The sequence below is a fragment of the Anabas testudineus genome, chromosome 22, assembly GCF_900324465.2.
Source record: "Anabas testudineus chromosome 22, fAnaTes1.2, whole genome shotgun sequence".
NCBI classification, from domain to species: domain Eukaryota; kingdom Metazoa; phylum Chordata; class Actinopteri; order Anabantiformes; family Anabantidae; genus Anabas; species Anabas testudineus.
In genome coordinates, this window is record NC_046630.1 from 9,655,147 (window position 1) to 9,677,456 (window position 22,310).

At 39.1% G+C, this 22,310-nt stretch overlaps 2 protein-coding genes across 4 annotated transcripts; one reads left to right on the plus strand and one right to left on the minus strand.

Moving 5' to 3' along the window:
- Positions 1-207: 207 nt before the first annotated feature.
- wars1 (tryptophanyl-tRNA synthetase 1) lies at positions 208-5,115 on the minus strand. 2 transcript variants are annotated; one of them, XM_026340546.1, is made up of 11 exons: positions 5,064-5,115; positions 4,634-4,757; positions 4,235-4,460; positions 3,985-4,093; positions 3,404-3,523; positions 3,118-3,300; positions 2,885-2,985; positions 2,406-2,518; positions 1,793-1,966; positions 1,549-1,689; positions 208-1,368 (listed from the first exon to the last, which is right to left on the minus strand). In XM_026340546.1, exons 2-11 carry the CDS (start codon positions 4,745-4,747, stop codon positions 1,210-1,212), a joined length of 1,440 nt encoding a protein of 479 aa, XP_026196331.1. In that variant the 5' UTR covers positions 4,748-4,757; positions 5,064-5,115; the 3' UTR covers positions 208-1,209. The 2 variants fall into 2 exon arrangements, with proteins under 2 accessions (XP_026196331.1, XP_026196332.1); XM_026340547.1 differs by having other exon boundaries at positions 5,059-5,076.
- Positions 5,116-5,434: 319 nt separating this feature from the next.
- Positions 5,435-22,274, plus strand: wdr25 (WD repeat domain 25). 2 transcript variants are annotated; one of them, XM_026339913.1, is made up of 7 exons: positions 5,435-5,534; positions 6,221-6,964; positions 10,874-11,021; positions 17,132-17,262; positions 18,482-18,652; positions 19,049-19,189; positions 20,166-22,274. In XM_026339913.1, the coding sequence occupies exons 2-7, from the start codon at positions 6,233-6,235 to the stop codon at positions 20,385-20,387; spliced, it is 1,545 nt and encodes a 514-aa protein (XP_026195698.1). In that variant the 5' UTR covers positions 5,435-5,534; positions 6,221-6,232; the 3' UTR covers positions 20,388-22,274. The 2 variants fall into 2 exon arrangements, with proteins under 2 accessions (XP_026195698.1, XP_026195699.1); XM_026339914.1 differs by having other exon boundaries at positions 5,445-5,530.
- The last annotated feature ends 36 nt before the right edge of the window (positions 22,275-22,310 follow it).

Consider the following 22,310-nt stretch of genomic DNA (forward strand, 5'->3'; position numbering starts at 1 on the left):
CCCATCCTCAAAATCAACACCGTTATCATCACCGCTCGTCATCAGTATGCTGGAGTGTCCAACTGGGATACTTCAGCCAGATGACAAGTCTGCACTATTTAGTGCCAAGTTCAGGACACAAGGCTGCGAAGCAGTGCAACTCCTGAAGACATCTGGGATCAAATGAACAGACACACTCAGTCTGATTCATCACATGTTTTTTTTATATGTATCTGCACAACTCAAGCAAATGTCACACAAACTATGACAGACTGAGATCTGGTCTTGTAGATGCAGTTGTCCTTGACCTTAACTGCTCTAGTTTACACTGGGGTTGTTTGTTGTGAAGTTTTATCTGTTTAGAAATCTGTTGAGTAATAAACACACAAATCTAAGTAAATGACAAGGCTCTGATGGCTTTTGCACTGAACACCCTAAAACAGGCTCATTTATTTTGGCATTGTTGCTACTTGGAAATGATTTTAACCATGTTCTACACCTTCTTCATGATCATATTCTTTAAATCTAATACTAGTACTATATTTGACTTAAGGTAAAGTATTATATAACAACATAATAAATTGTAATTACTGTAAGTACTTAGAATTCTTGATAAATCCTACAAGGAAATGTGGACAGGATGCTATTCTATTTGCTTGAAAGGAAAAAACCCATTTCTGATTACAAATACATTGTTTATGTCCTGATTTTGTCCTGTTTAGTAAGACATTGATGCTTATGTACACCATACAGAAGGAAAATTGTGTTAATGCTCAAAAGGCTAATTGTCCAAGTAAAAAAAAACAAGACCTACAGTGTAGATACATTATGTAGATGTGTTGTTGATAATCAAGCAGCAATATGCTTAAATCGTCATTCTCTCCTGAACTGAATTCCAGATCAAGGAGCTCATGTGGCATTACAGCAGCACAGTAAACACAAACACTTCATGAAGATAAACATGTACATTTGTTGCAGTGTGATGCTAAGAAGTAACATGACAGTTAACATGAAGGTGTGGCCCATGCTTGGTCTGACACAGAGAAGCACATCGTGGCTATAATTTAAATTACAATTTTTCTGCATTTCTGATGCAAACTGCATGAGAAAAAGCCAGTTATCTGGTTAGAAATTACACTGATTTTAAAAGGAAAAAAGCGGAGTTAATTATTTATTCTTGTACTGGAACTGACAGCATAATGGCTCAATTATCTTAGATGCTCAAACAGGCTACAACTTGAAATTTAAAGGCCTCGGTGTCATGAACTGTTTGACAGTCTCATCTGTGACTTGTTTGCGTCTCTCTTGATGCTCAGCAATCATCGGCTGCAGAGTCTCAATCAAAATCTTCTTCAGTTCTCCGGTTAACAGAGCTCCACTTGCGTAGTCCTGCAAAGAGCAGTAAGGAAGTTCAAGATAAAAAGTTCAAAGAAAGATACAGAGAACATGTCGCACAGAGAATAGGAAAAAAACAAAACTAAACAACATAATGACTCGAATATCTTATTATCTTTCTGGAAAAAGAAAAATCGAATAATAAAATCTCTACACTTGATTCTCTCACTCTACCTGTCTGATCTTTTCCAGTTGTTCATCATCTTCCATGAAGAAGGTCAAATACATGAAGGAAACGTCTACTTCTGGGTTACCACCGTGCTTCCTGTGCTCCTCCACTGTGTCTTTTCCTCCCGAAAATGCATGCTTGTTGACCTGTGAGTAGTAATTACTTAGCTCAGATCTGCCATTTAGAAACAGTTATCAGTCTAAATCTGACTGGTAACATTTCACTAGTAGTAACTAGTAATAGCGGTACCTTGTTTTTGATCTGCTTGGGCGTGTCAGTGAGGAAGATGGAGGAGTTGGAGTCACTGGCACTCATCTTGGTTTGCGCCCCCTGTAGGGCAGGAAAGAAGGTGGAGTGCAGCAGGGCTGGTTTGGGATAGCCGATCCTTGGAGCTACATCACGGGTCATCCTGAAGTATGGATCCTGAAAGAGCGAGAGGGTAAATACAAAAACATGAAAGGCAGGCTCCCTCTAGTGGTACGCAGAAGAACCTCTACTACAGGCTGCCATGGTAAGGGGAGGGGGGGGTGAAAAGACAAAAAACAAATAGTCTTATTTGGAGCTACACATATAGTCATTTTTTTTACTTGATATTTAAGTACAGTAAAGTTTTTATTTAATTTTTAAATATGGATGCACCGTGCAGTGTTAAGGGTCTAACTGAGTATTTAAGAGGTTTGAAGTGGATGACAATAATAATTATTCTTGAACTGTCCATAGCTGTAGCTGAATAGTTAGGTAGGTCTACTATGGTGCTAGGAACTTGAAGAGCCAAACATTTTCTGAGGTGGTGCATGGTGTAAAAAGTTTGAAAGGCACTGCTGTATAGCATTGCTATCTATTACTGTGAACCTGTCCTCACCTGGTCTATGGCGCAGGGGATGAGGCACGGTATGTCCTTTCTGGCTCCAAAGATTTGTGGGAAAGAGTTACTGAATGATGGAGCTGCCTGGATGGCTGGAAAACTGATTTTTCCTGAGTGGAGAAATAACAAAACACAATAGTGCAAATAATGTCTTCACACAATATACAATCAGAATCAGGCCTAATGTAATAAAACCTTACAAATAAAGGGTTACAGTGCCAAACGTTTACCAGCGGATGCCTCAGATATACTGATATTTACTGATCTCTGATCTGTACATTAAACTACAAAAAAACAAAACATTTTAAACATTTGACAAAATAATCTAGTAAATTAAATCATTAGTAAAAAAAAAAAAAAAAAAAAAAAAAAAATCTTATCTTCCTCTTTCCAAAGCATTGTAGCAAGGTTTCAGTGATTTTTCACATACTTATGGTATCATTTTCTTGTCACTGAACACTTGTCAGTTGTCTTACCAATGCAGTCACTGTCTGTAAAGCCAAAGATTCCTTTAACCTGGTTAAATGTAACATGCTTCTGGATCTTAACCACATTCCTGTAGAATTCTGGGCATGAACTGTGGAAAGAAATTAAAATTAACACATTAAAAAACAAAGTAATTCAGACTAAAGTATGAAACTACATGCATACTTACTTATATAAACAAAGCCAGAGAAAAATATAAATATAGCTTCATGTCATATTTTACCCCATGTAGTCGAGGTCCGAGAAGATGAAGGTCTTGTTGATATCAAAGCCACAGGCAATGATGTCTTTGGCATTTTCTACAGCAAAGTGGTGGCATTCTTCTAGTGTTAGATCCTTCCACAGGTACTTTTCATCATCAGTCATCTGGATCACCAAGGGGACATCAAACACATCCTGAAGCCATCTGAAAAAAGGCAATAAGTAATTAGAATCAATTCAAAATCTACAAATAATATCAGATGCACAAGTGAAAGACTGGTATCATAATTTAGGAGGTGAGAACTTACTTGGTAAAGATAAATGGGATAAGGTGACCAACGTGCATAGCCTCTGAGGATGGACCTCTGCCAGTGTAAAGGTAAAAGGACTTGTTCTTCTCATATGCATCCAATATCTGATTCATATCCCTGCCAAAAAAGAGTAATGAGTCAGGTGATTTTAATTATAATTAGGTGTTTTTTTATCTAATAGGTTTATTTATTATGAATAGGAGTGAAAGTGAACTGAAGTGTTATGTTTAATTGTGTTTGCAAACTTGCTTGCCAGAAATTTCCTCCCAGATGAATAATGTCATTTAATTGAATTGAAAAAAAGGAAAAAGGGGTTAAAACGTGTCATTTCCCCGTGAGCTCTCAGCTTCTTAGTATCATCTGTTTTACTAAACATGTAGGGAGCTTCTGGAAAATCACAATGATGTGATGATGTCTAGGTCAAATGTTCAGAGTATGACGACACGCTGCCTTAATTTTCAGAATTACTGGATGATAACATGATGTAAAACACTATTCTGTGAAACACACTTATATATATATTCAAACTGACTGTAGAGTAAAGCTGATGAAATACTTTCAGTTTCTAGTTTGCTAACCTGTGTGAGAAGAAGATTTCTCTTCTCAAAAAACGATGAGGCTTCTGTCCCAAGACTTTTTCTATTCTGTCCACCAACTCCTTGTCAATTTTATTGCTGCCAAATCTCACTAAGGAAAGACAAGACAAAATGTGAATTATTCAGCTTAAATGACCTCATACTTTGCAACATACAACATTCATATTGTGGGTATTATGAGTAAAGCTGTTCAAAGTTCAAAGTCCACGCCTGGCACTCATTTTTAACCTACCTATGAGTTTGTCATAGTCTACCCCCTTGGCACTGGTGGTGGATACATTCCATGGGTCGACTGTGTCTTCATCATCATTATCATTATCACCATCTGCTGCTGGCCCATTGTCAGGAGCAACAGAGTTTTCAGAGGGTGGACACCCTGCTTTGTAATCCTGACCTGTAACCTCCTTGTAGTTCACTTTCAACTTTAGGAGCAACTGGACCGCAGCATCAATTTCAGCCTGAGGAGCCCAAACACTGCTGTTAGACAGACCGCATGGACAACAGCAGCCAATTTGCTCTCATGGAAGCAGCCTATAGGATCTATCTTTGGAATATTCTGTAACTAACCTTTAATAACAAACCTATAGAGTCATGTCATTGTTTTCATTAAAGGCAGTTAATAGGCACTTACTTTCTCTGCTTTAGCCGTTTTCAAGTGCCTCACTTTGTCTCCTTGCGCGTTCAGTTTCTCATAGAGCTCCATTGGACTCAGCGCTCCTTCACAGTCTCCCTGACAATCTGTCATCGTCTTAACACTGTCCGAGAGAGAAGGATACAAGTGAATTAAAAACAATATGTTCTGAATACTACATGGATTGAAGTTAATAGTAGTAACATTGTGAGACTGTATTGTAAGTCCTACCACAACAGTTGAAAGGACCCCCATATGTGAATAACAGATATCACATCTTGCTAGCCTTAAAATAGCTATGCATCTGATATTTAACGTCATATCTACCATACCGTGATAGATGCAAAAACAATTATACAGTGAAACAACAATAAATGACAAACTAGCTACCAGATAAGAATAAATGAATAGAGCAGCCGGCATACCGTACAGTATTCTCCACACTGCTGACAGTTCAATGATTCAACTTGCATCAGCCTGAAAGGAAGTGGTGTCTGCCTCAAATACTTCCCACCTACACAGGCTTGCTCAATCGTTCCGCTGTTGAATCACTATTGCAAAAAGGCTACTTTGAAAGCTGTGTCATACATGTATATTACAACTAAAGCATTCTGTGTTTTCTACATTTATCTCACACGATTTTAAAAGGATAAAGTGAATGTAAATACATTTAAAGCGATGTATATCGGAAGACAGGAACAGTAAATATGTTCCTACCGACTGCCTTCAAAATAAAGGCTTTACGCCTAAGATGTCTCTGAAATGGCAAGAGAAATCGAAACTTTACTTTTATTCTGAAATGTTGCGTTTACTCAAATAAATTATGCGGGACGTTGGACCTGATGAAAGACTAAAATACTTAGCTAGAAGTCGGATATATCGATGACTTAACAGAGTGTGGGTATGTCACGATAGTTAGAGTTAGAGCCAGCTAATAGCTGCTAGCTTTGCTTTGTTTTTAAGCTGTTTTAGGCTTTAGGTCAGACATGCTGGTGGTCAACGTTAACGTTAGCTACTTTTGCTATGTTCGTGGAAACTGCGACCACGGATCCATTAACGTATGACAAACAACAAAACTGTAGTGTTAAATTTACGATTAACTTTGTCAAAGAATATAGGTACACGTAGCTGCAATAATGCATTCGCTTTGTGCAGACTTTGTGAAGGGCTGTTAATGTCTACAGTTTTTAGGCTTGTGTGTGGATCTGGTTCAAAAAGACTTGAGTTGCGTTTAATGCGTGACTCAAAACTTGGAAATTCAAGCTAAAGTCATCGCCCTGTCCTTCCTCCTTTTTCATAAAGGACCCACATTTGTCATTTTCACACTTCTTCCACAATCTGCTTGGCTAGTGCGTGAATATCAGTGCTATTTGACATTTAATAGTCACTACTGACTAGTAAATGTATCCAAAATAATATTGGTACATGTGTATTTAAGACAAATTATTGTCAATAAACAAATCTACTAGTTACAATTGAGATGTGCTGCTATCAGGTGCAGAAATCCGTGCAGCCACTAGATGTCACTCCTGCGTCTCTAATGGATTAACTCCACTGACACCTCACCTGTGGTCCTTGTCTTTTCAGTGTCATGTGAGGATGTCGTCACTAGTGGCCTACGAGGAGTCAGAGTCAGAGGATGAATCTGTGGATCAAGTGGACAAGGGAGCATCAGTTTCTGTTCAAACTCGATCGTTGTGTGAGCCACAACGAAAAACTGTGGCGTGCAGCAGCTCTGAGGGTGCAAGTTGTAACCCTCACCCTGAGCGGACGTTGTTGGAATATTATGGAAAGGTTTCAGAACTAAATAGATCTTCACATCAACCACATTCACAGCCTCAGAGCTGTTCTGATAGGGAAACAAAATATTATAATTACAGGACAGCACAAGATATGCATTTTAGAGATACTACAGCTCCTCTGAGTCTCCCTGTCACTCAGGGCGAGATCTCACCCCGGCAGACTCTTCCCCACATGTCACAAAGGTTTAGTGATGGGTTGAACCCAGCTAAAAGACACCACACTGTTCCATCTGGTTTAAGACCGTACATTCCCAAGAGACAGAGACTTGCCACTTCAGTAGAGACAGTGGACCCACAGTCCTCAGCACAGCAAGTCTCAGAAAATCAGACCAGGGAGGGCCACATTCTCTCTGATATATCAGAGAGAGTGAAGCCTTATCTCGGTCGCAAGCCCAATGCAGCAGGGATACCAAAGAGGCTTCTGATGAGCCTGGGAGGCCACCAGGGCCCAGTCAACACAGTGCAGTGGTGTCCAGTGCCTCATCTCAGTCATTTGCTCCTGTCTGCCTCCATGGACAAGACTTTTAAGGTAATGACAACAACAACATGGCTATCACTAGCTTATTCACAATTGCTGATGCAATTCAAATTTCAGTTAAAATTATGATGTTTTTTCCTACAAATAAAATACAACTGATCTATAATGTCCTGGAATACAAAAATCCATCTATCAGCATAGTTTCAGGCAGCTGTCAAGTGCATCAGGGAGGTTTAGGGTGATAATCGTTTACCTGGCATTCACTGTAATTGATACACCGTCATACTGTAGGCAGATAGATAATATCTGCCCTGCTGCCTCAATTTATAAATGTACCACAGGCCACTTTCTTTAGAATCATATCTGTCACTGTCAGTTGAATGTATGTCAGAACCCATGGGACACCATCTCTCTCCCTCTCAGTCTCTTTCTCTCTGTCTGATTCTCCCTCCCCAACCATTTGTGTATTTCACACCAGGAAAACAATCTCTCATTTCCCCACAGTAAAGGTCAAGCTGTGTAGGCGTTTGCCAGTGTCTAGATATTCCCCTTCCCACATGAAATCGCCAACCTCACCGATATCCTCAGAGGAGTCTGAATAATTAATAATTTAAATATGCATGAGAAGGATTTGCATAATCATACAAGTGCAGTAGTGTGGCCATCACCTCATCTGGCACCTGGAAAGTGCTGTTTGGAGCAGATGGCGGAGACCAGCAGAGAGGAGGAGAAGAAGCCAGTTTGTATGCAAGGATTTCTCCTTTCTCTTGTTCTATAGTGCAGGTTGTTTAAGCCTGTTTTTTCTCGTGGAAACCAATACATACACTTTAGATTTATCTGTGTGTGTGTGTGTGTGTGTGTGTTACTGAACCACTTGCTCTTTTTAAATAATTGGATAAAACATTTTTTAGCTGAGAGAACATCAGCCTTCACATCAACACTTTGGTTGTCATAGCTTTTTGATACCATGTTTTTCGACTATAACAGTAGTTCACCTCATCATCAAGATGAGGATGAGGTGATTTAAACATTTTGTTCTGTGGTTTACTTAGCAAAGATTCATCATGATCATGATGTAATCCTGTTAATTACTATTAATGAATAACAGTGAATAGGAGGTGCTTCAGACCACTTTATTGTTGTATGTAATAAGTGTTGATGTTTTTTATGTTGTTTATTGTAAAAAATGTAGTAATTGGATTAAACAGAGTGTAAAGTTTATGTAAATGTAGACCTGCAGGCAGTTATTGACAATATTATTCAAAGGTTTATTAATAGGTAATAATCATCTGTCATATTAAAAAGCAGGTAATCTTTTGTCCGTTGCTTTTATTGACCAGAATATTTTAGGGCTAATGATTATGTTCATTATCAGTAAATCTGTTTTTATACTCAATTAAAACACACAATAAAAACATCACAATAAAAGATCAGGAGCTAGTAAGTGTTTTGTATTTTAGTGTAAGCTTCAGTGATTTTCAACTGGCTTCCTATGGTTCGAATTTGAGGAGTACCTGTATAAGAAAGGTGTTAAACTTAACATCAGGATTTAATCCTAACCTTTTTTGTGTACTGTGGCTTTTGTGTTACCATATTTTCTATTGTACTACTATTTTCTATTCTATTTCTATTTCATTATTGCTTAGTTACTGACATACTGTACGGTCATATTGACTATGTCTTTTAGCACTTCACCATCCTGTCCTGACTAGACACAGAGAGAGGACATTAACACTTTCTCCTTTATGCTTGTGCTTCGTCGCCACTGCCCTGCAGCCTTTCTACTCCTCTTCCTCCATCCTGTCTGTCAGGTCCTCAAAGGCAGAGCCAGACTCTTATTATTCCAGCCTGTTTGCAGCTGTTGTCACCATGGCTACAGCAGGTGTAAGGCAGCAGTTTTAAGTTGATAACACGAATACCAATTTAGTTTTAATTACTGAGAGTCATTTAGGAAGCAGATTACCCCAATGAGTCATCTGCGAGGATCCGCTCTACGTGTCTGTTAAGTGGCCAGTGAAATTAAAGGGGTTGCAAATAAACAAGCACCCATTTTCATCCATGCACGGGTCTCACATTGTATGGGTTTTATTGTACTTTTGTTGTTACGGTGACGGTACGGTGAGACAGCCTGGAGACACAGCTTGAGCTACATGGCACTTTGTCGTCGCGTAGACGTCTGTGTTTAGTTGAATGTTTTATGAAGAGCCCATCATCAATTTCTGTTTAACAGATTTTCATGTTACCTTGAGATGGCACTGTTTCACTAAGATGATACAGAGAGCTGGCATATCCAGCTTGACAATGAATGAAAAATATTCTGTATAGATGCATCCACTATTTAGCTTTTTGTCTCTCTTTGTTGCTTTTTTCTCCTCCTGGAGGCATCTCTGGCATTCTGTTTGTTAAACTACTGAATTCATATGCCACTTCCCTCTCGTCCATCTCTCTTCCCTGTCTGTCTCCTGTGGGAATATTGTACAGTACTTTCATATGCTGTATAGAGGAGTCAGCTTTAATAATTAAACACAGAAACAGGGCTATGTGCAGTGCCTCGCAGATCTTCATCGTTCCTCTGTGGTTCTGGCAATGCCAGGAAAGAAAAACCATTCATCATTTGTGTAAAACCTCACCTCTGTGGGTATCAGACCAGACCACCCACCGGATTTCTGGCTAGGAATCAGGTAGAAAATGTTGTTTTTTGACAAATCTGACATAAAAATCTCTTTACTAAGAGGAAATTTGATGAAAAACATGTCACAATATTGACCAGGCTGTGTGCCGAGTCATCCTTTTTGAGGCACAGTGTAAAAACGTCCTAAAGCTGATTAAATCCAAAGCCAAATTAACAATAGAACAATTTGGCAGATAAACACTTCACTCATAAATAACCGTCTGCTGTTTTATGCCAATTTTTGCAGTATGATATCAGATTTCAATCCTGCAAGGTGTTAGATAATGAAATTATGACCATCACAACAAACAAAGGGCAGCTGGGTGCTTTTATTTTTCTGCTCTATCTTTAATCAGAGGGATCTCTGACAATGCAAAACCATTAAAGCCATTACACCCCATTGGGAATCGATTTATAGGCACACTCAAATGTAATTAGTTTGAATAATTAATTACAAAAGGCTGTTTTAGCTTCTAAAGCCTGCAAATAAACCAGATCTCTTTAGGTATCATGCCAATTTATCCAGCAACATGTTGCTGACTAATTTCATTTTGTGTGATTACAATAGAATTTAGGTGAGGAATCCTCAATGATATCTTTCTGAGCTTTGAGAAAGAGACAGGAAAGATGTTCTGCTGGAGAACATCTCCCATGCATTATCTGACCCAGGCATGGCAGAAAAAGGTTATTTTTCCCCCCTATTTTCTGTGGCAGCCAAACCAGACCTGCACTATTCAGCAAACTGCCTTGAACTACCTTGTCCAAATCATGCAGGTCCTTTACTTTTGATTTGTGTGAAGAAAAGCACAGCGTGTCTGAGGCATCTTCTCTTTTTAGCTTCTTTTTTCTGTCATTCTGCGTGTTGTTACACTGGGTGTTTGTTCGCTGTGTAAAGGATGCAGGCATCAGTGTCACTTTTCAGTCTCCTGCACAATTATAGCTTTAGATAAAAGCATCTGCCAATTTACTAAATGTAACAGCACTTTTTTCCTTTACTTTCTTTCACACAACCTTTTTTTTAATCTTACATTTTAATAAAAGCATCCTACAAAGATGAAGGACAAATTACTTATAGAAGCTCCCTCCCTCGATGTGGCAATAGGTAGCAGGAGTTCCCTTTAATTTAAGCTGTTTTCTAGCACACACTGTACTTTATGCAGTGGAGGCAGAACTAAAAGCTTTCTTTCTTTCTGTGAGCTTTTGCACATTCGGTAAAACTTCGGACTTTGATGCTGCGGTCTATATGTATTTGTGACTTTAACTCACTGTGATGTGTCCATGTCTGGCAGATATGGGATGGAGCAGAGAACGGACGATGCCTCAGGGTTTACACCTGCCATTCGGGAGCTGTGCGTGATGCCTGTTGGACCCCCTGCGGGCGACACCTTCTTACTGGCTCATTTGACAACACGGCTGTGATCACAGATGTAGAGACGGGTGAGCAACAGAGCTTTCTAATGGTCTGACAAACACAAAGTCAGATAACGAACCACTAGATTTACTTTTTTATACCCGCCATTGTGAAACCGAGCTTGCCACTAGATATTGTTGCCTGTGGTGGGATAAACTGAACAAGAACAGCTGTGATAGACCTTATATTCACTTCCTCAGATGTTAAAATTACTTAAATCTAATTTCTTAGAGCTTAATGTTGGTGTTTTGAGAAAACAAAACTTCTTGACAGGTTTATTTCTTCCAACTTGAGTATTTTTCAAACTCTAATTTAATGTTAGTATAGTAATAGTAGTTTATGTAACTTTAAATTGCCTTGGGCTCCAAAGCTGTCTCTCTTTCTCTCTCTCTCTATCTATTGGTGACCTATTCCAGGGGCAGCCACCTTCGACATCTACATCTCATATAGTGAATACACCACAAAGGGTCAATTCCAAACACTCATCTGTGCAGCCAAGAAATGCTGGCTTCTTTTGCTAAAATTTAAATAAACTACTGTGCCCCTAAAGCCACTGATGCCCAGTAACTTGAACTTGTGCACTTTATCCACATTATAAATTCGAACACACATTTCCGCAGTTTAGCAAAGCCCACAATGATATGCCTTATTATCTTAATTTATGTGAAAGATTTGAAGGATATTTGTAAAGTAATATTCTTCTGTAATTAAAATATATGCAAATGTGTTATTCTTTTCATTCAGCATTTTCATTGCTCCATTGCATTGTTGGCTCAAGAGATGTGAAAGTTTGCAAAGAAACTTTATTGAAGCATCAGTAGTCTCATTACACGTAGTGAGGTCGATCCACTAAATCAAATTCTATGGAGCCTATTTGTCCGCTGCATGTATGAAGATGGCCCCTAAAATCTGTTGATATACATTATATACATAGACAGAAATCTTAATTCTACTAACCTTTTCCCAGCTAAATCCATCGGCTCATTGTGTTTGCCGACCCTTTTGTGTGACCATGCAAAGCATTTTCAAGGTGACATTTGGAAGAGATCAATGATTTGGTTTGCATTGGGAATATTTTTTGTTTGAGCAAGCATCACAGAAAGGATGAGAACAAGTTATACAGCCAACCAAAAGAACGACTGCTTGATCAGCACTTACTGCTGATTCACTTAAAAAAAATCTAAAATAATTCAAGAAAGTTGAAATGCACTAAAACTAATTAATAGAAAATCTAAAGACTCTCTTTGGTTGTAGCTAACCAAAGATGATGTCAAAGTTAATAATGAATAGCATTTATACATGTGGGGGAAGACCATCTATGAAGCCCCCATTGTATCTACATCTCTAGGGTCAACACATGGCTATGATGTGCACATTTGCACTTCCCCTCTCAGCATGTGTGTCAATTTTGCCAATAAAGCCTACGGATAATAGCTTGGCCAGCCCATTAAACACACAGGCAGCTCCAGGAAGCAGATCAATAATGGATACATCACCACAGGAGCAGGCACCATGACCTTATACTGGAACGTTGCAGATCACAACCATAAACAAACAAATGTTTATTTTGGTCTTATACTTTGTAGCTGCCACTGCCTTGCTCAGTGCTGGAGGATGTCCTAGTGGGTTCAATAATATCAGATTTTCAAAGAGCCCACACACCAATCCTCCAACAATCCTTCTATTTTTTTTAAAAATATTTTTATTATTTATTTTCTTCTTATTTCTATGTATTTGTACTTGAATTTAAATAAATCAAAGTGTTTCTGAGGATGAAGGATGAAGATCTGGAGATGTGCGCTGGTGCTACACTGCAACAAGCATGCATTCGAGTGGCAGTGCGAGAGGAAGGAAATTCAATTTAGTTGCATATTAATATGGGAGTTGGGGATTCCAGCCCAGTTTCTGCACAATTGTTGCACAGCTGAATGTGGCAGAGCTAAGACCAGGGCCGTACCACAGCCCCTTTACTGGTGTTAATACTTTTTCTATCAAGAGTGATGGGATACAGAAAGAGCTGAGTGTTTTCCATATCAGACTGTAATCAGGATTAATGTGATCCTCATAATCTTCACTGTAATGCAGAGTCTCTCTCAACATTAACAAGGAATTCATCTGGGTCTATTCTGTTCAATTGAGTTATCATTGTAAAAGACTGTTTTAATAATCAACAAGGGTCTTGTAGGACACCTGAACCTTCATTTAACAACATCATACAAACCCAAAAGCTGCACCAGTTGGTTTGTTTACAGAGATTTGGAAATATCAAAGTGCCTATGTGTTCAGACTCATGTGTGAGCCTATTTTCCTTGGCTATCTTTGTAGCTGTTCTTGTGTCCAATTTAATTTATAGAATCTTAAATCCGCTCTCAGCGGACCACAGGTGGACTGCAGCAGCAGCAGTAGCAACAGTAAAAGTAGAGGAGGCTATAGAGAAAGAGAAAGGGAGAGTAGATCAAGAATATTTAATAGAAAAGTCAAAAGGGCCAGAATAAATTCAGAAAACAGAAACAGAAGAGATAGCTGGGGTCAGGGTGTGGAATAAATACATTTCATCTTGATTTCCATTAAGTGGCGGCTGTTGTCCAGAGCTTTCATGACTGTCAGGGGTGGCAGAGGTTGGCAGAGGAGAATATGTCCATATAAGAACCCATAGGATGTTTCAAATCATGCAGGTGTATGTGGTTATTGAGTCTTCTGTCCAGGAGCTGTTAGAAAAGAGATCATCCTTATATATATATATATATATATATATATATATATATATATATATATATATATATATATATATATATATATATATATATATATATATATATAAACAGTGTTTCTAATCATTTCTTTCTAAAACATGCTATATGTTTAAAAGGGATTTTTGTGTTCAACCTGCTGCTGTCTCCACCTGACCTGTTTCAAAACTTAGATTCTATCCTATTAGATTTTTTTTATTCCCATATATTTCCAAATAATACCTGCAGACACTGCAACTGTGATATTTTACCTCCACCACACTTTGAGGGAGGTCATCAGTACACTGTGGCTGTAAGAGCAGCAGTGCACACAAAAATTTCTAACATTACTGTGTGTGCTTCTGTCATAGTAGGATTTAAAAGCAGTGGAAGCCTAATTTTTAGTGCACATGCCACGTAACCTCAACATTCCTGGTCCCCCGGTTTGAGTTCAGCAGTTCTATGTCACACTCTGTCTCACTATGTTTTGTTTCAGCCTTCCCACTGTCAAACTTTCAAATAAGGGCTAAAATGCCAAAAAATAATAAAAAAAAATAGCCAACATGAAGAAGAAAGTGTTCCCAGAGGTCCACAGTATGCATGCAATGTTTTGGAGCTGGCACCAGCCCTACCCTACTCCCTACCCCCTCCAGGAAAACAGTAAGCTTTGATACCCTAGTGAATATCTACATTTAACCCAGTTTGCAGCACTTGTTTCTTCAACAACTCTTGACGGGAGAAAAGAGTGATGATTCCTGACGCTTGTGCTTTTAGAAACCTCCACATATGCAGAGTTTGTCCACTTGTAATGCTGAGTTGTTAGTAGAAGTGTTCTAATTAAGTCTGAAATAACATAATAATAGTATATTCAAGGTCAAATAATCAAAAACAGGATAAATTACAAAGAATGGAACTCAGAAATAGAGCTAGATTGTACTTAAAAGGTTATTACTGTGTCTCCATGTTTCCTGTTACTATTGACCTGACTCGTTCTTGACCCTGTAGAAACAAGAAAAAACACAAGAACTACTTCATTTGTCAAAGTCTTTATGAAACTTACTGTAGTGGAAATATTTAAAAGAGAACGGACAACTTAAGACTGAATGCCTATATTAGTTTATAAGTGAATACTTCACATCTTCTCATTTATTAGGTTTCAGAGCATATTTGATGTGAAGTATCTTTAGATGAAGAAACTACTTCTCTTATATCATCTAAAAACACTTAGCCAAAATACAAGCCGGAACATGTTGAAAATAGCTTCTCAAAAGCCAAATAATATGTCTCTTATGTGCAGTGACAGCTGCCTGCTTTGGTGGATCCAGTACTAAGGCAGAATATCCATCTATCCCTGCCTCCCTCTACTCTATTATGCTCATCACTGTGTCCCAATCATCCCTAATGTCCTCTCCTCTATAGTCTAGTCGACTGTGTCAGCTAACAGCACGATCACTTTCAGTACTGTATAGCAAGGGTGGGACAGATCACTACAGTTCTTCCTTATCTCCCCTCTGAAGCAAGTTAATTAATCTTCCTTAATTAAAACATGACTAGGCCCAGTATATTATGTTGATTTCCTATTGTCTTGCCAAACATGAGTTTTAAATCTCGATGACAGATCTTCTCTGTATCACTAAGCCTAAACCAATTAAGCAAAAAGTGTGCGCTCGACAAAATTGCCTGTTAAAACTTTGGATCAATGCAATCAAATTTGGTAGTGAGCTGGTCCACCATTAATTGAAAGAAGGTCCATTTTTGCTGCAGTTTATTAGCTGTGACTCATTTGCCCCTTGTAAAAAGACTTGGTGGGAAAATCCTAGAACAAGTGTGTAATGAAGTGCGTTTTTGTTGCGGGCTAACTCCCGAAGACTCTTTTGGATGGGGTTTTTGTTGTTTGTTCAACAGTTTAATGAGGAGCTGTTGGACCCTGAGGTGTACTGCTTTGCTCACACTCATAGTCTGGCTCGGGTTCCTCATGTAGCCTTCTTCATGGTTTTCCCAGGAAACTAATTGTTGGTCGCACCCTGTCAGGCATAATTATATTTAAGCCCTTCAGTGTTTTTGTTTCATTTTTAGGTATGACATTGTTTAATTGATTTAGATAAAGCTGCCTCCAGCCCAAACAGTGTTTTATATTCTGGTTTCTCTTCTCCACATCAGTACGTCTTTGTCAGCTTAGATTATCTTTAGCGATGTTGAAATCAAGTATTTTCCATGTGATTGATGAATGTTGTGCTACTGTGTGGAGAAAAAACAAAACAGATCGGCTCTGTAAAATGTGCTGCAGCCCCCACACTAAACAATAAGAGACATGCAGTCTTTTTGGTTAGCTCTATCCCCAACCTTCATTAAAATGAGTTGCAGACCGATCTTGGGCATCTAATGACTTTGTTTAGTGACATAAAGACATGCGATCAAAGCTTTAAACAAGCTGTGACCCTGCTTCTGACATGACATGATCACAGAAAGTGTCTTCAATAGAATTCTTTCATGAATTTCTGGAGTTGGGAACACGAACTTTGCTTGTATCCTACAACAAAATTGACTGTATCTTTTAGTAGGGAGCTTGTTTTTCAATCACTTTTTATTGCCAAAGGAGCCACCACAGTTTAACTACACACAGTGTTTACTGCACAGGAATCTAATGAGCACTTTGAGCTTCACAAAGCGCATTGGATCCTCACAGTGTACTCGGTGAATAAACCAAAGAGAAGTATTTGCAGAATTTGTGTCTTAGAGGAAATGCAGTTGAAATGTATGTTGTTTAGTTTTGTCCTCGTAGCTGAGAAAGACTAAATGTCTAGTCAGGCTTTTTATGCAGCGCAAACTGCAACAGTTTGTACTACATTAATTATTAGTTTAATACACATGTATCAGAAAAGTCACTACTTAAAACTCACGCAGAGTATATGCATTTGTGCTGACATATGTGTGTATAACAACAACAGGATGCTCTTGGGGCAGAGATTAAACAGCAGTAAGGTGATTGCTTGGACAACCTTGCTGACAAAATGTCGGAGCCCAGAGAACAGAAACAGCCAGGGGTCAGAGTTGAGCTGGAAATTACTTCCTTACAGCTGAGTAGGCAACATCCTCGGGTGCAAACACTGCAAAGGCGAATATACACACACCTACAAGATGCTGAACCTAGAAGCAGCACTCATTCTTCTTTAGATGCTTCACAAACAAGTGTTGTGCTTTGTCTATATTATTGTTGTGAATTTGTACATCGGTATACAGGGAAACAGAGAAAGAAATATGCTTGACAAGTGATTTCAGTTATCATTCGGTTATTAAAAAATGTCTTGTAAAGAATGTGAACATTTAAAGGTTGTGTGAAGATTTAGAAATTAAGAAAGAGATACTGATCTTAATATTTTCTCTCTTACATTTTGTCTTGTTTGTAGGGCAGCAGATAGTAAAGGTGGAAAACCAATTCAAGGTGACGTGTGCTGTGCTGCATCCAAGCAACCCAGAGGTTTTCCTGTGTGGAGGTTACAGTTCAATGGTCAAGGCCTGGGACACTCGCAGCTGCAAGGTCCTACTTATTAACCTTCTTAAAGTAGATTAATATTTTTTATTGACTCGGGTTCAGCGACTGTTATTTGACCTTCATAAATCTAAGACAGGCACATTGGCTCCAGATGCAACTCATGCTCATCATCCTCACCCCTCACCTACACACTCACCTACACACCAGTGTGAAAAAGGTAGTCTACATTTGGCTGTGCATAATAATTTCACATAAGGGATAATACTCTCAGATACAGAGGAGTAGCACTGCAAGTTATCTCACTAAGTGTTTAAAGCAAAATTTAATTTCATTTGGGACTCATAAATTGTTCCTGTGAAGCTGCAAACTAATATTGCTATTAAGCTTAATGGACTGTTTTATATGATAATCCTATTCACTTCTCTAGAATCCGAATGCTCTCGTGTAATTTGCCCCTTTGCGAACTGAATCCTCACCCTGCAGGGTTTTAGGTATAATAGAAGAAGAATTGCCAGTAGGTGTCAATGTGAGTTGAAGAGAGAACATAGACCTAAGCAAATAGGTTGTTAATGCTGTGACATCATGTGGCTCCCTGTCCATTTTAGCTCTGGGCTGCATGTTTCTTGCTCTGGACTAAAATTACCCACTAGATAAGAGCAACCAGCTCAACAGACACAAACTGTTGAAGTCTTGCCAAATTGATGAAGTTGACTTGTATGCATGAGATTGGTATACATACTGTATTTGTGTTAAATTACATTGTAGTATTAGAGCATTTAAGTTGCACTGAACACAGGGCCCCTGCACCAGTGTAAGGTCTGAAGATCACTTTGAGGATTTCATAGTGGTACCTAACAGCAATAAGGGTAAACTTAGTCTGTGTGGCCCTCCAAGGATATGCCTCCCCTGACCATCACTGACCCACCACCAAACCGGTCATGCTTGATTGCTCAGTGTAATTGTTCTGCACAGTCAGTGGATCTGACCACGGGGGATGTTAGGCCCTCATGCCAACCTCATGTTTCTTACAGTTTGGTTAGAAACATGCACACCAGTAGCCTGCTGGAGGCCTCTCACAGTGCTTCTCCTCCTCCTCCTTGCACAAAGGAGCAGTTACTGGTCCTGCTGCTGGCTTTTGCTCTGTTCAGCTGGTATCTCCGTGGAGTAACTGGACTATCTGTGCACTGTGATGGGGTGGCAAACCCTGCCTCATGAGAGCTTTGTGCTAAATTGTGTGTGAATATATGTGTGTATGTGTTTCTAGATGGTGAAAGTATACAAGGCCGGGATCCAGCAGACCTTGGATATCTTATTTCTCAGAGGTGGTGTGGACATTATAACAAGCTCTGACTGCGTGAGTAGAGACTCTGCAGACCGCACCCTGATTGCCTGGGACTACGAGACAACTGCTAAGGTCTCCAACCAGATCTACCATGTAAGGAAAAATACCCTCTGAATGAATACATTGGGCACAAGATGTTAAACGATCAGCTAAATGGCCTAATAGAATTAATTCTCTATTTCTACAAATACCAGAGTCTTATATAACAGAGAGAAAAGGAATATGAAGCAGAAGATACATATACTGTATAATCCCGTTCAGTAAAACAACACAGTTAGTGTAATCATACCAGTTATATTTAGTTTTTCCAAAAACTTCAGGAAACTTCTGTTCAGTGATGCAGTCTGCCAGCTGCACCTCTGAATATAAAGCCTTTTCAAACATAATAGATTAGTTAACATGCAGCTGACTTCATGGTTGGTTTCAGCAAGAAAAGGTCAAATGATAAATTCCCCTTTGGATTTTTCCCTCCCATCATTTGACTACCAGGAGCGGTACACGTGCCCCAGCCTGGCGCTGCACCCGCTGGAGGACTCCTTTGTTGCCCAGACCAATGGGAACTACATGGCAGTGTTCTCCTCTCAGCAGCCCTATAGAATGAACAAGAGGCGGCGATATGAAGGACACAAGGTCAGTAATGACTGTGGCCTCGGGGGGGGTGGGGTTGGCATAGAGGGGTTGTGCGGGCCTGATCAATACTCAAATCACACACAAAAACATCTGCAGAACAAAACAAACAAAAAAAAAAAAACAGTAAAAATATCTACACAACATGCTGAAGTGTGAATGTATAAAAAGAATCCCCCACTTGCCTTGGAGTGGTCTCGTGCAGTATCTTAGCTGTTCCTAGGACTGCACTCTTCCATTCTCCCAGTTTGGGGTTTACAAAGCTGGACTAACAGTGTTCACACACTATCACTAATAGTATGTTAACATTATTAACACTGACTGCATGAGTATGACTATGTGGACCACACCCTGATTGCTCAGGTTGGCCATTTACCAGTCTTTATCTTTAGGACAGCTGCATTAAGCTCTGTTATTATTGGGAACCCAATCTCTGATTGTGGGGAAGATGATTGTAAAATCTCCCCGCTGACCTGTCGTCCTAGCTCCCCCTAGCCGTAGCATTTGTGTTGTACCTCATCAATCTCTAGTCGATTGACATCAGGTGTTTAGATATTAGAGCACTGTGCTACTTTCAAAGTATTCATAGTTCCCACATCATCTTCATTTAACCCCGCCCATTAGGGTTGCTTGTGTAGTAACATTCCAATAGTTCCCTGTTCTCATCTCTTGTTCTCCCAACACCTGACATGGACCTTGTTGACCCGGGAATCGAACCCGTGCCCCACCGTACTAAAGTCAGCAGTGCTAACCACCAGCATCCTACATTGAGCATTTTTTATTATTGATGTAAACTAAGCTCCCAGTTAATTAGATCAACTTAATGAATGGACCTGAAATAAATCCAAGCTTTAGTAAGTTTTTGTGTGCAGGTGTTTCAGTTACGTATCCTATCCTCATCGATGTAAAGAGGATGGACGAAAAGAAAAGAAAAGAACATTATTATTATGCTGATGTTAACACTTCGATTTTGTCCTAGGTGGAGGGATATGCAGTGCAGTGTGAGTTTTCTCTGGATGGAACTATCCTAGCCTCAGGGAGCTCCACCGGCTCTGCTCACTTTTATGACTACCACAACACTCGGATGCTGCACACACTTCATGCCCACAGCCAGCCCTGCCTATGTGTGTCTCAGCATCCTGTCCTGCCTTCAACTGCAGCTACCTGCGATTGGGCTGGTGAGATTAAGGTCTGGCACTGAGGACTGTGAATAAACAAATTAATATCGTGAAAAAAAATATTAGAAAATATAGTGGGTTAGTCAAGAGAAGATGATATTACACCGAAAAGCTATGCACGCATTTATTGTCAGGATTTCCTCTCCCATAATCTCCAGGCATAAGATGATAAAAAATTTACTAAAAATGCTGCAGATTTACTAACATTTTTCCACAGGATCTTTGTAAAACATTTTTTTAGATTGTGGACTTCTGGTACTTTAATATTATTTGAAAAACCACTAAATCTTACTGTAAGCATGTTAGTCATGTTTGGCCCATGTTGCTTTTTTTTCCTGAAATCAGGGAGCGTTAAACTGTGTGAGATTAAGAGAAGTTTCTTTACAATTCAAAGATTTAACAACTGTGTTGTATGAAATTCATGTATAGTAGTAGGTGAGGGAAGGCAGTGAAGCTGCACACACTCAACTCCAATGCGTTTACAGTCAGGTTTCTACTCCAAACACATCCAGGGACGTCATCAACATTACTATTTTAAAGTTTTTGACAAAACAAATGATAAAATTTGGATTTTCATTTCTAATCAGAAGTGTTTTCCATTGCACATTCTGCATACCGCTGCTTTCCTTTTTCCCTTTTCGTTCACTGTGACTCTGATATGACATATTCCTATTCTGACAGCTTAGAGCATCACAGAGAGACAACCAAAGAACTAAAAAAATATGCAGACACCTGTCAAAGTCTACCCAGGTTCTTCCACAGGCCTGCCAGTCAGCAACAGAGCAGTGGAGTGCAGACAGGAGTTTGCACTGTTTTTTAGGTCTAGTAGAACAGTCCTTAAAATACACTTTGCTGTTTGTTGCTGTGAGACATTGTAAGAGCTTGATATGTTTTTCCTTTTCCCCCCGTGCTTTTTCTACTGTAGTTAAAAATGGTTAAAGTGGCATTGTTATCGTTTTAGGAGCACAAAGGGAATTAAAAAGGCAAATGATGATTTGGATATGTGCACTAGTGGAAACCGCTTCTGTGTGTAGAAATTGATTCAACCTATCATGGAAGGCAAAATGTTTTCCCTCCAAAACCTTGTATGTTTCAGGTCCTAGAATAACTAGTGGAAAATAATATCTCCAGAGGCTTGTGATGTATTTTCCAACACTCATCTTTATTAAGTAAAGAAACATACAGCAAAAATATATAACCATGCATCAGACAGACAAACATGTTGACGCTTAGACAGCTGTTCATGGAAGAGAGCTGGAGGTAGACGAGACAAAACCGTTTTATCCTCTTCACTCAGGGACAGAACATTCAATAAATATCAACATCAACTGAAGGCTGGATAAAAAATAGTTATAGAATAGTAACAATAACAATAGTGTATGCAGTATCTATATCTCTTTAATACATTATGTCCACAAGAAAAATTCCACACATCATCTTTATTCCCCTGTATGTTGTATTAAAGGTAAATATAAACCAAATCTTGTTAATGTCTTTTAGACCTAAACAGTGTCCCGAATATGAATGACTGTGTCGTGCAGTTCCACCTTCATAAAAATGACAAGGTTGAAAAGAACAGATGCAGTTTTATAATCTCTGTAAATAGCCCCAGGCCAATTCCCAGATCTGCAGCGATGGGAGAAGTACAGTATATGCATGCCAACCCTTCAAGGCTGGTCGTGCTTAATGGGCCACAGACTCTGGGATGGTGTAGTTTTGTCGTCATCTGCAGTATACTGTTAACAGTGAAAGTAGTAGCATGCTTTATGTTTTATTTAACATAAAGTATTTCATTCACTAACAGGACTGCACATCTTTGCCACTTTCTGTGTACACATATACCACTTTCCAAACACAGCGTTTTCTCTGTACCAGTGTGTTTTGCCTGATTAAACATACTGGCACATTTATTTATTTAGAGTTTTATTTCTTACATCCTGTTCAGC

Coding starts and splice junctions, on each gene's coding strand:
- wars1 (XM_026340546.1), bottom strand. CDS start 4,747: ATGACAGATTGTCAGGGAGACTGTGAAGGAGCGCTGAGTCCAATGGAG. Junction 4,094..4,234: donor AGACTATGACAAACTCATAG/GTAGGTTAAAAA, acceptor GTCTTTCCTTAG/TGAGATTTGGCAGCAATAAA. Junction 2,986..3,117: donor TCGGACCTCGACTACATGGG/GTAAAATATGAC, acceptor TTCTTTCCACAG/TTCATGCCCAGAATTCTACA.
- wdr25 (XM_026339913.1), top strand. CDS start 6,233: ATGTCGTCACTAGTGGCCTACGAGGAGTCAGAGTCAGAGGATGAATCT. Junction 11,022..17,131: donor GATCACAGATGTAGAGACGG/GTGAGCAACAGA, acceptor TCTTGTTTGTAG/GGCAGCAGATAGTAAAGGTG. Junction 19,190..20,165: donor GGCGATATGAAGGACACAAG/GTCAGTAATGAC, acceptor ATTTTGTCCTAG/GTGGAGGGATATGCAGTGCA.